The sequence below is a fragment of the Pan paniscus genome, chromosome 4 (genome assembly GCF_029289425.2).
Source record: "Pan paniscus chromosome 4, NHGRI_mPanPan1-v2.0_pri, whole genome shotgun sequence".
NCBI classification, from domain to species: Eukaryota; Metazoa; Chordata; class Mammalia; order Primates; family Hominidae; genus Pan; species Pan paniscus.
The window spans coordinates 127,650,338-127,663,277 of NC_073253.2; the positions used below are offsets into that span (position 1 = coordinate 127,650,338).

The 12,940-nt window shown below is 40.7% G+C and overlaps 1 protein-coding gene across 2 annotated transcripts in view; it reads left to right on the top strand.

Annotated features, from left to right (window-relative positions):
- Positions 1-11,732, top strand: part of SLC22A4 (solute carrier family 22 member 4) — a 52,996-nt gene extending 41,264 nt beyond the window's left edge. Inside the window, exons 7-10 of one of the 2 annotated variants that reach the window (XM_063604220.1) lie at positions 2,260-2,441; positions 3,360-3,542; positions 8,113-8,248; positions 11,305-11,732. In XM_063604220.1, coding sequence (XP_063460290.1) covers positions 2,260-2,441; positions 3,360-3,542; positions 8,113-8,248; positions 11,305-11,380 — 577 coding nt within the window. In that variant the 3' untranslated portion in view covers positions 11,381-11,732. Of the gene's footprint in view, positions 1-2,259; positions 2,475-3,359; positions 3,543-8,112; positions 8,249-11,304 lie in introns of both variants that reach the window. The other variant, XM_003829313.6, reaches the window with a different exon arrangement.
- Positions 11,733-12,940: the final 1,208 nt, after the last annotated feature.

Consider the following 12,940-nt stretch of genomic DNA (forward strand, 5'->3'; position numbering starts at 1 on the left):
TCCGTGTTGCCTGAGGCAGAGATGCTAATTCAGCTCCTGCTTCCTGAAGCTGACCTGGCAATTGAACACTGAGGCTAGAATAACCTAGATCCCCATTGCCTGGATTGGAGCCTTGATCAGCTTTTTACACGTGCCAATAGCAAACTAACAAGTGGCTTTCAGGCGCAGAAATACTGAATTGGCTTTATAGATTAGATTTAATAATTTATCTGCCAAGAAAAAAGGAAAAGGAAAAAAGAAAATTCCTACTCTATGATGGCAGCACGCACACACACACACACACACACACACACACACACACACACACGATGATCGTCAGAACTGGTAGATTTAGGCTGCAGCTAATCTAAGTTTATTTTTAAGGGCCATCCTACTTGGCAATTAAAAGAGATCAATGACAGAGCTTATGCGTCTGAATTAAGCAAGTGTGTCCTAGGTACATGGGCTTCTTAGTTCTTACATTTCAGCATATATCCCTGATGCAAATGTTCTTGGGTAGTGGTGCTACTAAGCTAATAAAAAATTAGTCACTAGTTCTATCTAAGCTACTCCTATTACTAAATGGGAAAATCACTAAGATCCCTTGAGCATACTTATTTGTTTTGTTTATGAATTAGTCCTTGTATTATCTAATTTGGGTCTAGTATGTGTAAAAAGATCCACTAGTGTTCCTGAAATCATTTTTCAGATATCCTCTGCTTCTCAGTCATGTTAATAATAAGCAAATTTCTACACAGGGGTGTCTGCATAGTGCAGTTGTAACAAAAACTCAGGTTCAGTCACTCACAGCTTGCAGCGTCCAATTAACAAGAGCAAAGTCTGATGTAAGGAAAGTGACTTTTTATTCCAAAGCTAGCCTAGGGAGAAAGGTATCGGCTTCCTGCCTGAAGGGTACCGCTCCTCTTTTTGAAGTGGAAAGCAGGCACTTCTAAAAGGCAGGGGAGGACGCGAGCAGGTGAGGGATCAGAGGGCTAGCTTGCTGCCTTATCTACTGGGCAGTTGAGTTGGCGCCTTCATGGGCAGAAACAGGTTGTATAGGTGGCCAAAAACTCTAGCAGGCATACTTTGAGTTGGAAATTGAGTGATATCGCTTGAGGAAATCTGGGGGGTGAGAGTTCCACTCTGGAGCTTCTAAGCACATAGTTCGATGAATTTGCCCTGCAGGGAGTGTCCAGTGAAGAGGAGGTTAAAAGGCTATAATTGCACTTCTAAAGAGCTAAGTAGAAAGTGCAGAAAAGGAGGAAAGAGAAAAGAAGAGAGAGAGAAAATAAACTATCTCTTAGAAAAATGGGGGTACTCAGTTACATAGTTATTTTTTCCACAGAGAAGCTTCTTTTTTTATTTTATTTATGTTTTTATTTTTTTGAGATAGAGTTTCACTCTGTCACCCAGCCTGGAGTGCAATGGTGCGATCTCAGCTCACTGCAACCTTCGCCTCCCGGGTTCAAGCAATTCTCCTGTCTCAGCCTCCCAAGTAGCTGGGATTATAGGCACATGCCACCACCATGCCTGGCTAATTTTTGTCTTTTAAGTAGAGACGGGGTTTCACCATGTTGGCCAGGCTGGTCTCAAACTCCTGACCTCAGGTGATTTGCCTGCCTCGGTCTCCCAAAGTGCTGGGATTTCAGGCATAAGCCACCACGCATGGCCCACAGAGAAGCTTCTACATGGAAGTTAACTATAATGACAGAATATACAGACTGCAGTCTGTGATACTTTGAAGCATTAGGGGACATTCACTCTTTTCCCTAAAGAGAATCAGAATTTATTCTAAGTGAATCCCACAGTATGACCCTTGTATCTCTTTTTTGTTAAAGAATGAAATCTGGATTTTATGTTCACTGATGTGACTAATATTTTTTCTTCAAATAATAGCTCTAAGAGATTGAGGAGGTACAAACTATTCAGGAAATAGGAAAACTTGAAATCAACTAGCTGAGAAAAGTTATTGTTGAATATTGGTATATCTAGACTAGCACTGTCCAATAGAACTTTCTGCAGTGACGGAAATGTTTCATATCTATGTTGTTCAATATAGTAGCCACTAGCTACACGTGGCTATTGAGCACTTGAAGTGTGGCTAGTGTAACTAAGGAACTGAATTTGTAATCTTATTTAATTTTAATTTATTCAAATTTAAGTAGCCAATGAGGGTAGTGGCTACTTATAAGACAGCAAGATATAGAGAATTTCTTGACCATCATAAAATTTTAGAGCGATTCACACCATCCCTTTGTCATTTTTACCTTTTTCTTTCAGGATGCTGACCTCAGTGGGTTACTTTGCTCTGTCTCTGGATGCTCCTAATTTACATGGAGATGCCTACCTGAACTGTTTCCTCTCTGCCTTGATTGAAATTCCAGCTTACATTACAGCCTGGCTGCTATTGCGAACCCTGCCCAGGCGTTATATCATAGCTGCAGTACTGTTCTGGGGAGGAGGTGTGCTTCTCTTCATTCAACTGGTACCTGTGGGTAAGAAGTTAACCAAGATGAACAGCTTACCAGAAAAGACCCACATATTGACTAGGCTGCTTCTGAGTCACTGCTCCATGTTTATTCAGCCTTTACATCATAAGCCATTCATAAGTCAATTAGACAGGTGATTGCTCACTACGTATGTTGTTTCCTGTGTTCAAAACAACTACCCCAAACAGAAGAGACAGTCTCAGAGAAGCAGAAAGCACCAAAGAGGAAGAGTAACTCTCCCAGTCATCCCCTTCACAGAAAGACTCACCTAACATCTCCCTTTAACTCATAGTCATGATTCCTAATTTCTGGCTACTCTCAAACCTTTTCCCTGGGTGTATATTCAAGTATTACAGTGAGTAGGACATGTCGGTTCCAGGATACATTCAGTGGTTTTCTGGTCTGAATCTTTAAGTAGTTAAATAGCACACAAAAGGATATGTGCTTCCCTTTTCCCCTTGTGTCTGACGTTCTCATAATATTAAAATGTCAATAAATTATTGATAGTAATAGAAATACATATTTCTTAATAATAAGAAAGAGGATAGAAAGGATTGGTCCTCCTCTTTGAAGATAAAACTTAACTATATTAACATGCTAATAGCTCACCCATGAAACTGTTGTAACAAACAAAAGACAAGTGGACAAAGGTCACTGAATGCATTAATGACCTAGAATAACAGTAGAACAAAGTACAAAGCCACCCCTCACGTGAGCTCCATCTTTGTCCATGCCCAAATATTAGGATATTTGAAGAGAAAATGCTATTTTGGGAATATATTTATGTTAATAAAAGTACTCCCACTGAAGCAAAAAGGACAATAAAAATAACTGATATAAGAAAGTATCACTTCTAAAAGCACCATTGTTTATACCGGGTCTCTTTTCCAGATTATTACTTCTTATCCATTGGTCTGGTCATGCTGGGAAAATTTGGGATCACCTCTGCTTTCTCCATGCTGTATGTCTTCACTGCTGAGCTCTACCCAACCCTGGTCAGGAACATGGCGGTGGGGGTCACATCCACGGCCTCCAGAGTGGGCAGCATCATTGCCCCCTACTTTGTTTACCTCGGTGAGCTGCATCTTGTGCATTTGTTCTTCCTTTAAATTAGTTTTCAATATAAAAGTAAGATTTTCATTGTGAAAACGTCAAATAGCATAGAATGTACTGGAAAAAAGTACAAGTTCACCTCTCCTCTCCCAGGAGGAGCTCTAGAAAGCCAATCACAAACTGGTGAGTAGCGCTACAGACATTTTGTTTTGCACAACGTCATGTACACAGGTATGTATATAATTTTTTAAACACACAAGCAAGTCAGGCGTGGTGGCTCATGCATGTAATCCCAGCACTTTGGGAGGCCAAGGTAGGTGGATCACCTGAGGCCAGGAGTTCAAGACCAGCCTGGCCAGCATGGTGAAACCCTGTCTCTACTAAAAATACAAAAATTAGCCAGGTGTGCTGGAAGGTGCCTGTAATCCCGGCTACTCTGGAGGCTGAGGTAGGAGAATTACTTGAACCCAGGAGGCAGAGGCTGCAGTGAGCCAAGATTGCACCATTGCACTCCAACCTGGGCAACAAGAGCAAAACTCTGTCTCAAAAATAAATAAAAATAATAAAAAATAAAAAGAATAAACACACAAATAACATTATATATGTTAAAACTTGTTAAACTTAACATTGTATCAGAATATCCTTCCAAATAGTTACATATTGCTCCTTTACCTTCTTTTTAAATAGGTACCTCCTTTTAAAAATGTATATAAGTACATTTTAAAATAAGTATATGTTAGTATAATCTACAGATAGATTCACAGAAGTAAAATTCCTGGAGCAAAGAGTGCCGTTAAAAAATTATATATATATGTGTGTGTGTACATAATGTTGTGCAAAACAAAATGTCTGTAGGGCTACTCACCAAACAGTTCATGTTGGTTTTCTAGGGATCCTCCTGGGAGAGGGGAGGTGAACTTGTACTTTTTTCCAGTACATTCCATGCCATTTGAAGTTTTCACAATGAAAATCTTACTTTTATACTGAAACACATAATTTATTTAACCAGGCTCCAATGAATGGAGGACATGTAGGTCATTTCCAGGTTTTTGCTATTACAAATAACATTACAACGAACATTCTCCTATGCTCCTACACCCTTTGTGAATTTACTTACGTATATTTGGATTTACAGGTAGATTCATAGAAGTAAAATTCCTGGAGCAAAGAGAGCCATTAAAAAATTTCATAGATATTCCCAAATTGAACTCTACATATTGTGCCAATTATAATCTAATTATTAATAGGTAAGAGTGGTTTTCAATAATCTCACCAACAATAAAGATTACCTAATTCTTTTTTTTTTTTTTTTTTTTTTCTGAGACAGGGTCTCACTCTGGAGTGTAGTGGTGCGATCCTAGATTCCCAGCTCACTGCAGCCTCAATCTCCCAGGCTCAAGAGATCCTCCCACCTCAGACTCCCAACTAGCTGGAACTACAGGCATGCACACCGTCAAGCCCAGCTAATTTTTTTTTTTTTCTGGTAGAGACGGGATTTTGCCAGTTTGCCCAGGCTGGTTTCAAACTCCTGGGCTCAAGTGATCCACCCGCCTCAACCTCCCAAAGTGCTGGGATTACAGGTTTGAGCCACAGCACCTGGCCTACCTAATTTTTTAATCATTGGTTATCTGTTATGTGAAAAATGGATATCATTGTTACTTTCATTCCTATTTATTAATTATGAATGAGGTTGAGCATGTTTTTGTGTATTTTTTGGCCATTTTATTTATTTTTCAGTGAACTGACTGCTCATGTTCTTTGCCCCCTTTTTTTTTTTTTTTTGGAGATGGAGTCTCACTCTGTCACCCAGGCTGGAGTACAGTGGCGCAATCTCAGCTCACTGCAACCTCTGCCGCCTGGGTTCAATCAATTCTCCTGCCTCAACCTCCTGAGTTGCTGGGATTACAGGCGCATGCCACCACGTCCGGCTAATTTTTTTTTTTTTTGTATTTTTAGTAGAGATGGGGTTTCATCATATTGGTCAGGCTGGTCTCAAACCCCTGACCTCAGGTGATCCACCTGCCTTGGCCTCCCAAAGTGCTGGGATAACAGACATGAGCCACTGTGCCTGGCCTTCTTTGCCCATTCTTTAATGGTGAATATCGGGCAAAATTCAGCCCCGATAATTCACATAGGTTCTTTTCTATTTTCCCTAAGTGCCAGCTGGTCTGAGAAATAAAGGGACAGAGTACAAAAGAGAGAAATTTTAAAGCTAGGTGTCCGGGGGAGACATCACATATTGGCAGGTTCCGTGATGCCCCCTGAGCCATAAAACCAGCAAGTTTTTATTAGTGATTTCAAAAGGGGAGGGAGTGTACAAATAGGGTGTAGGTCACAGAGATCACGTGCTTCACAAGGTAATAGAATATCACAAGGCAAATGGAGGCAGGGTGAGATCACAGGACCACAGGACCGGGGCAAAATTAAAATTGCTAATGAAGTTTTGGGCACGCATTGTCATTGATAACATCTTATCAGGAAACAGGGTTTGAGAGCAGACAACCGGTCTGACCAAAATTTATTAGGCGGGAATTTCCTCATCCTAACAAGCCTGGGAGTGCTACGGGAGACTGGGGCTTATTTCATCCCTACAGCTGCAACCGTAAAAGACAGCTGCCCCCAAAGTGGCCATTTTAGAGGCCTACCCTCAGGGACGAATTGTCTTTCTCAGGGATGTTCCTTGCTGAGAAAAAGAATTCAGCGATATTTCTCCCATTTGCTTTTGAAAGAAGAGAAATATGGCTCTGTTCTGCCCGACTCACCAGCGGTCAGAGTTTAAGGTTATCTCTCTTGTTCCCTGAACATTGCTGTTATCCTGTTCTTTTTTCAAGGTGCCCAGATTTCGTATTGTTCAAACACACATGCTCTACAAACAATTTGTGCAGTTAACGCAATCATCACAGGGTCCTGAGGCGACATACATCCTCTTCAGCTTATGAAGATGACGGGATTAAAAGATTAAAGACAGGCATAGGAAATCACAAGGGTGTTGACTGGGGAAGAGATAAGTGTCCATGAAATCTTCACAATTTATGTTCAGAGATTGCAGTAAAGACAGGCGTAAGAAATTATAAAAGTATTAATTTGGGGAACTAATAAATGTCCATGAAATCTTCACAATCCACATTCTTCTGCCATGGCTTCAGCCAGTCCCTCCTTTCGGGGTCCCTAACTTCCTGCAACAGGTGTATTCATCTTTTTCTTTTTGACTTGTGCAAACCCTTTGCAATGGAAGAAATTAGCCCCTTGTATATATGTTGTAAATATTTTTTCTAGTTTACCATTTGTATTTTCACTTTATGATATCTTTGTAATGAAGACAATTTTAGTTTTTATATACTCAAAGGTGTCAATCTGAAATGACACTACAGAGGTGTTTCAGCGGCATGTTCAATCTGATGTAGGATCTGACACCCCATGCCTGGTCCTCATTAAGGACTCTACTGGTGAGAAATGCAGACACACCTCATCAGTTGGGCAATTGGTTACCTACTGGTACACACGTACACACACACACACACACACACCTGAAAACATGTATGAATTCTCAGGAAAGGTATAATCCAAACCCTTACAGAGAAAGAGAAACATTTTCCTAACAAACATATTCTGCACAGCTGCCCTGTGCCACACCTGAGATAGCAGATTATACAGAGTGGTGTTATTTTTCCCTTTGTCCTTCCCTGTACTTTCAAACTATTTCAAACTATGCTCAGATGGTCCAGTGGTCAGACACTGGTACATAAGACAGGGAGTCCAAGAGTCTCCTACTCCACACAGCTACTCCTGTTAGTGACACAGAGGCCTCAGAGAAGCTGCAATAACAATATTTTCCTTATGTTTTGGGTCAAATGAAATCCATGGGTGTGCTGTTCCTCTGTAAGCTCTGTATGTATACAGGGGCAAAGCAAGATGAGGATCTGTTTTTCTCCTGTGTGAGTAAAGCTTCACAAAGAGATTACATATTAACCCAAGACATGTAAGTGCTGCAAAAAGAAGCCAAATCCAGGCACACAGTGCCTTTACAGAATGTGCCTGATACTTATAATTTACTGACTTAATCTGAAGTGAACATAATACTTAGTTGTTTTTTTTTTTTTTTTTTTTTTTTTTTTTGAGTCTCATAGCCCTGTGGACCTAACTTTCCACTGCAGCCTACTAGTTTGGGCAAAAGCAGAGTCATGCCAGACCTATCATGGCCAAAACCTATCCCTGAAACATCCTGGTTAACCTCCTTCTCCTTGATGTCCTCCCATCCCCCATTTCCAATTACCTCCACCTTAAGAGGAGAATTCTGGTAGGCAAAGAACTCTACCAAAGGAACATCTGTCACACATGACTGAGTAGTAGCTTAGAGGATACCAGTTGACAGGAAAGAATGAAAAGCCTTATGATAATGCAAAAGGATTATAGACATGCACAATGTCATCTGCCAAAAAGAAACTGATATTTTGCTTACTTTTTTTTCTCTGAAAATGTTCAGATTTAAATCCATTCTCTTATACTGTTCACCAACTTCACAAAATGATGCTCAAGAGTGCCCAGAGAGTCCTCCTATCTGATTGATGTTCTTATGTCCCGGGCTTTACAGGTGCTTACAACAGAATGCTGCCCTACATCGTCATGGGTAGTCTGACTGTCCTGATTGGAATCCTCACCCTTTTTTTCCCTGAAAGTTTGGGAATTACTCTTCCAGAAACCTTAGAGCAGATGCAGAAAGTGAAATGGTAAGTAGAACTTTTAACAAAATGATACCAAAATGCCTTAGGGAGAATAAGCATGGAAGAATAGCTAGGAAGGTTCTGAAATAGAAGAGTAATAAGTAGAGACTAGCTCTATCAGATAATAAAGCATATTGTTGGCTGGGCACAGTGGCTCACGCCTGTAATCCCAGCACTTTGGGAGGCTGAGGCAGGTGGATCACCTGAGGTCAGGAATTTGAGACCAGCCTGGCCAACATAGTGAAACCTCATCTTTACTAAAAATACAAAAAATTAGCTGGGTGTGGTGGCAGTCACATGTAATCCCAGCTACTCAGGAGGCTGAGGCAGGAGAACTGCTTGAACCCAGGAGGCAGAGGTTGCAGTGAGCTGAGATCACACCACTGCACTCCAGCCTGGGCAACAAGAGCAAAACTCCGTCTCAAAAAAAATAAATAAATAATAGGCCAGGCGCGGTGGCACATGCCTGTAATCCCAACACTTTGGGAGGCTGAGGCAGGCGGATCATGAGGTCAAGAGATCGAGACCATCCTGGCCAACATGGTGAAACCCTGTCTCTACTAAAAATACAAAAATTAGCTGGGCATGGTGGCACACACCTGTAGTCCCAGCTACTCAGGAGGCTGAGGTAGGAGAATTGCTTGAACCCGGGAGGTGGAGGTTGCAGTGAGCCAACATCATGCCACTGCACTCCAGACTGGGCAACAGAGCTAGACTCTGTCTCAAAAATAATAATAATAGTAATAAAGCATATTGTTGAGCAATAGTAATTAAAACAATGTGATAATGGTATAGGAATAGAAACCAATGGAATAGGATAGAGTTCAGGATAAAACCCAAGAAAATATAAAAATTCAATATGTAATAAAAAGTAGCAAAGTCAAGGGGGAATAGTTATTCAGTAAAAGGTATTAGAACATTCAGCTAGACATTTTGAATAAATTAAAAAGTTGTCTCTTTAAAAAATGCATTGGCTGGGCATGGTGGCTCACACCTGTAATCCCAGCACTTAGGGAGATTGAGGCAGGCAGATTGCTTGAGGTCAGGAGTTCGAGAACAGCCTGTCCAACATGGTGAAACCCCATCTCTACTGAAAATACAAAAATTAGCCAGGCATGGTGGCGCACCCCTGTAATCCCAGCTCGCGGGAGGCTGAGGCAGGAGAATCGCTTGAACCAGGGTGGTGGATGTTGCAGTGAGCCGAGATCGCGCCACTACACTCCAGTCTGGGTGACAGAGCGAGACTCCGTCTCCAAAAAAAAAACGCATCAAGATAAAATCCAGACAGTTAAAAAATTTAGGCCTAAAAATGTAAAATCATAAATGTACCAGGAGGAAACAAACATTTTTATAACCTTAGAGAAGATCTTACTGAGCATAACATAAAATCAAAGAACCATAAAGGAACAGATTGATATATCTGATTGTACATTTTTTTAATTATTGGCAAGGCAAAAAGAAACCACCCACAAAGACAAAAGTCAATAAGCCAGGAGAAAATATTTGCTACACAAAACCTAAACATAAGGCTAATACACTTAATATACAAAAAGCTCATAGTAACCAGTGAGAAAAAGACAAACAATTCAGTAGGAAAACCAGCAAAGGACAAGAACAGACAGTTTACAGAAGAAGTCACTTCAGTGTCCAATATATACATGAAAAAAGTTATTTGTCCACATTAATAAGAAAATGCAAAAATAAAACAATTCAACATCTTTTTTTGGCTTATGAGATTGCGCAAGGGTTTTTCTTCTTGACGCAAACCAATTCTGACACCTATTGAGTGTCCTATAATGCAGTTCAATTTTGACAATACCTAAAGTTAGCATCAGACTCCACAGGTGTAAAGACTCAGTCCCACAATACTGCCTTGCTTCACTTGCCACTCACAAATGTCAGGTCCCCAGGTTACCCACATTTCTCTCTGACTTTGCTACCAAGTCTGGGGTTCCAACAAATTCCTTCCTTGGGTTTGATTATTTGCTAGAATGACTCACAGCACTCAGAACACTGGCCACTAGCGGTTTCTTACAAAGGATACAAATGAACAGCCAGATGAAGAGGTACATACGGAGAGGTCTAGAAAGGTCCTGAGTGCAGAGGTTCTGTCCCTACGGAGTTAAGGTGCACTGCCCTCCTGGCACGTGGATGTGGTCACCAACTCGGAAGCTCTCCAAACCCCATCATTTAGAGGTTTTCATGGAGGTTTAGTCATGTTGGCATGATGGATTATTAAGTCTATCCCCAGCCTCTCTCCTCTCCCCAGAGGTTCCAGGCTTCTAATCCAGGCTTGGTCTTCTGGTGACCAGCCCCCACCCTGAAGCTATCTAAGGGCCCTGCCAAGGGTTGCCTCATTAGAACAAAAGAAGCCTTTATCACCCCCTATCACTCTGGAAATTATAAGAGATTTAGGATCTCCATGTTAGGAGCCAGGGACAAAGACCAGTATCTTTTTATGACACCACAGCAAACATTTAAAAGATTAGTGGTATTTAGTAGAAGTTTAGAGTTTCGAGTAACACTGCCTGGCTTTAAATCCCAAATCTACTGCAAAAATTTGGGCATATCACTTAATATTCACTAAGCTTCAGTATTCCCATCTGCTATATGGGATATTTCATATGGCTATTTTGAGGTTATAAAAGATAAACTGTTCCCAGTGCCTGGCCTTGATAAAGGTAACTCTGCATATGAATTAATTCTGATCCCTGACAGAACATTTACAGCAAAAAGTGCCCATTTTTGATAAGTTGTTTTCTTCTAATGATAGAACTACTTCAGTATCAACTTTAATTGCCAAGAATTTCATGCCTCCCTCTCTATCCTTTGCTTGGGAAAACTGTGAAAGAGTTTAAATTCTGGCTTCTATGCTTAATTAAGAAAGTGGCCTCAGATGTTTAAAAGCATAAAATGTTAGATCTACACCATGAGGTTCTCATTAGAGTTCAAATAGTTACTTGTTCATTGATTGGAGAAATATTTTTCAATGTCAATTTGGAGCATTTTGAGGAGGAAAGTCTTGAATATTTAATTTTCTTTAGCATCTATTTTATTTTCAGGTTCAGATGTGGGAAAAAAACAAGAGACTCAATGGAGACAGAAGAAAATCCCAAGGTTCTAATAACTGCATTCTGAAAAAAATATCTACCCCATTTGGTGAAGTGAAAAACAGAAAAATAAGACCCTGTGGAGAAATTCGTTGTTCCCACTGAAATGGACTGACTGTAACGATTGGCACCAAAATGAACCTTGCTATCAAGAAATGCTCGTCATACAGTAAACTCTGGATGATTCTTCCAGATAATGTCCTTGCTTTACAAACCATTTCTAGAGAGTCTCCTTACTCATTAATTCAATGAAATGGATTGGTAAGATGTCTTGAAAACATGTTAGTCAAGGACTGGTAAAATACATATAAAGATTAACACTCCTTTCCAATCATACAAATACTATCCAAATAAAAATAACATCATTGTATTAACGCAAATATTAGGTGACAACAATGTGTGTGTGTGTGTGTGTGTTTGTACATGTGGAAGTGAACCAGCACATTCAAAATTATAGTAGTTTCTGAAGTGAACCAAATGATTATATGCAGTATTCCTATCCAGAAAACCTTCCACACTCCTTTGAGAGGGAGTAATCACTGTTAGAGGAAAAAACAAACCACTTTTTACCCTGTACTGTCACACTCAACCCACAATACTTCTGTGACCAGATGTGGTGGGGGGCTTCTCATACACCAAGTAATTCTCCAGCAGATACCAATGGGGTGTTCTCTAATAGAATTAAGCTCTGACCCTATCTGCGGGGAGATAGTGTCAGATCCCACAGGTTGTGTGCTCTGTCCCTCTTCAGATGCCATTCAAACATCCAAGCCACACGCACCTCTGACCTACCAACTACAAACCAGGGTTTCCACAGCCCCCTTCTTGGGTTCAATTAATTTTCTAGAAAGGCTCACCAAATTCAGCTAAACCTTTACATTTGCCAATTTATTATAAAGGATACAGATGAACAGCCAGATGAAGCAGCATGTAGGGCTAAGTCTGGAAAGATTCCAAGTGCAAGAGCTTCTGTCCCAGTGAAACTGGGGTGCAGTGCCCTCCCAGCTTGTGGACGCATTTACTGGAAGCTCCTCAAATCTTGTTGTTCAAGAGTTTTTAGAGAGCTTGATCTCCAACACCTTCCCCACCCAGAGATCAGTGGGTAGAGCTGAAAGTTCCAACCCTCTAATCCTCAAATGACCTGGTCTTTCCGGGGACTAGCCCCATCATAAGAATATCTAGGGCCCCACATTAAGTAACCTCATTAGCATAAACTCAGGAGTTATCGAATCAAAGGGGCTCATTATGACTAATGAGATATTCCTGCCACTCAGGAAGTTCTAGAGGTTTGGGGAACTCTATGACAAGAACTGAGACAAAGACCAGGTATCCATAGTTCATATTAAACCACAATGGTAGATATTAATTGTATTTTAGCCTGGCTCATCTGGCCAATCTGCCTGCAAGAAGGCAGCAAGGCAGCTCCTAGCTACAGTTTCAGCAGCTACACCTCACAGCCCTTACACCATTAAATGCTCCCCATTTGTTGTGCTTTTGTTGAGCACGTGACTAAACCTCCTGTTTCCTAAAAATGGCTTAAGATATATTTTGCTGGTAGATACAAAATCAGAAAAACTGCACAAACCAG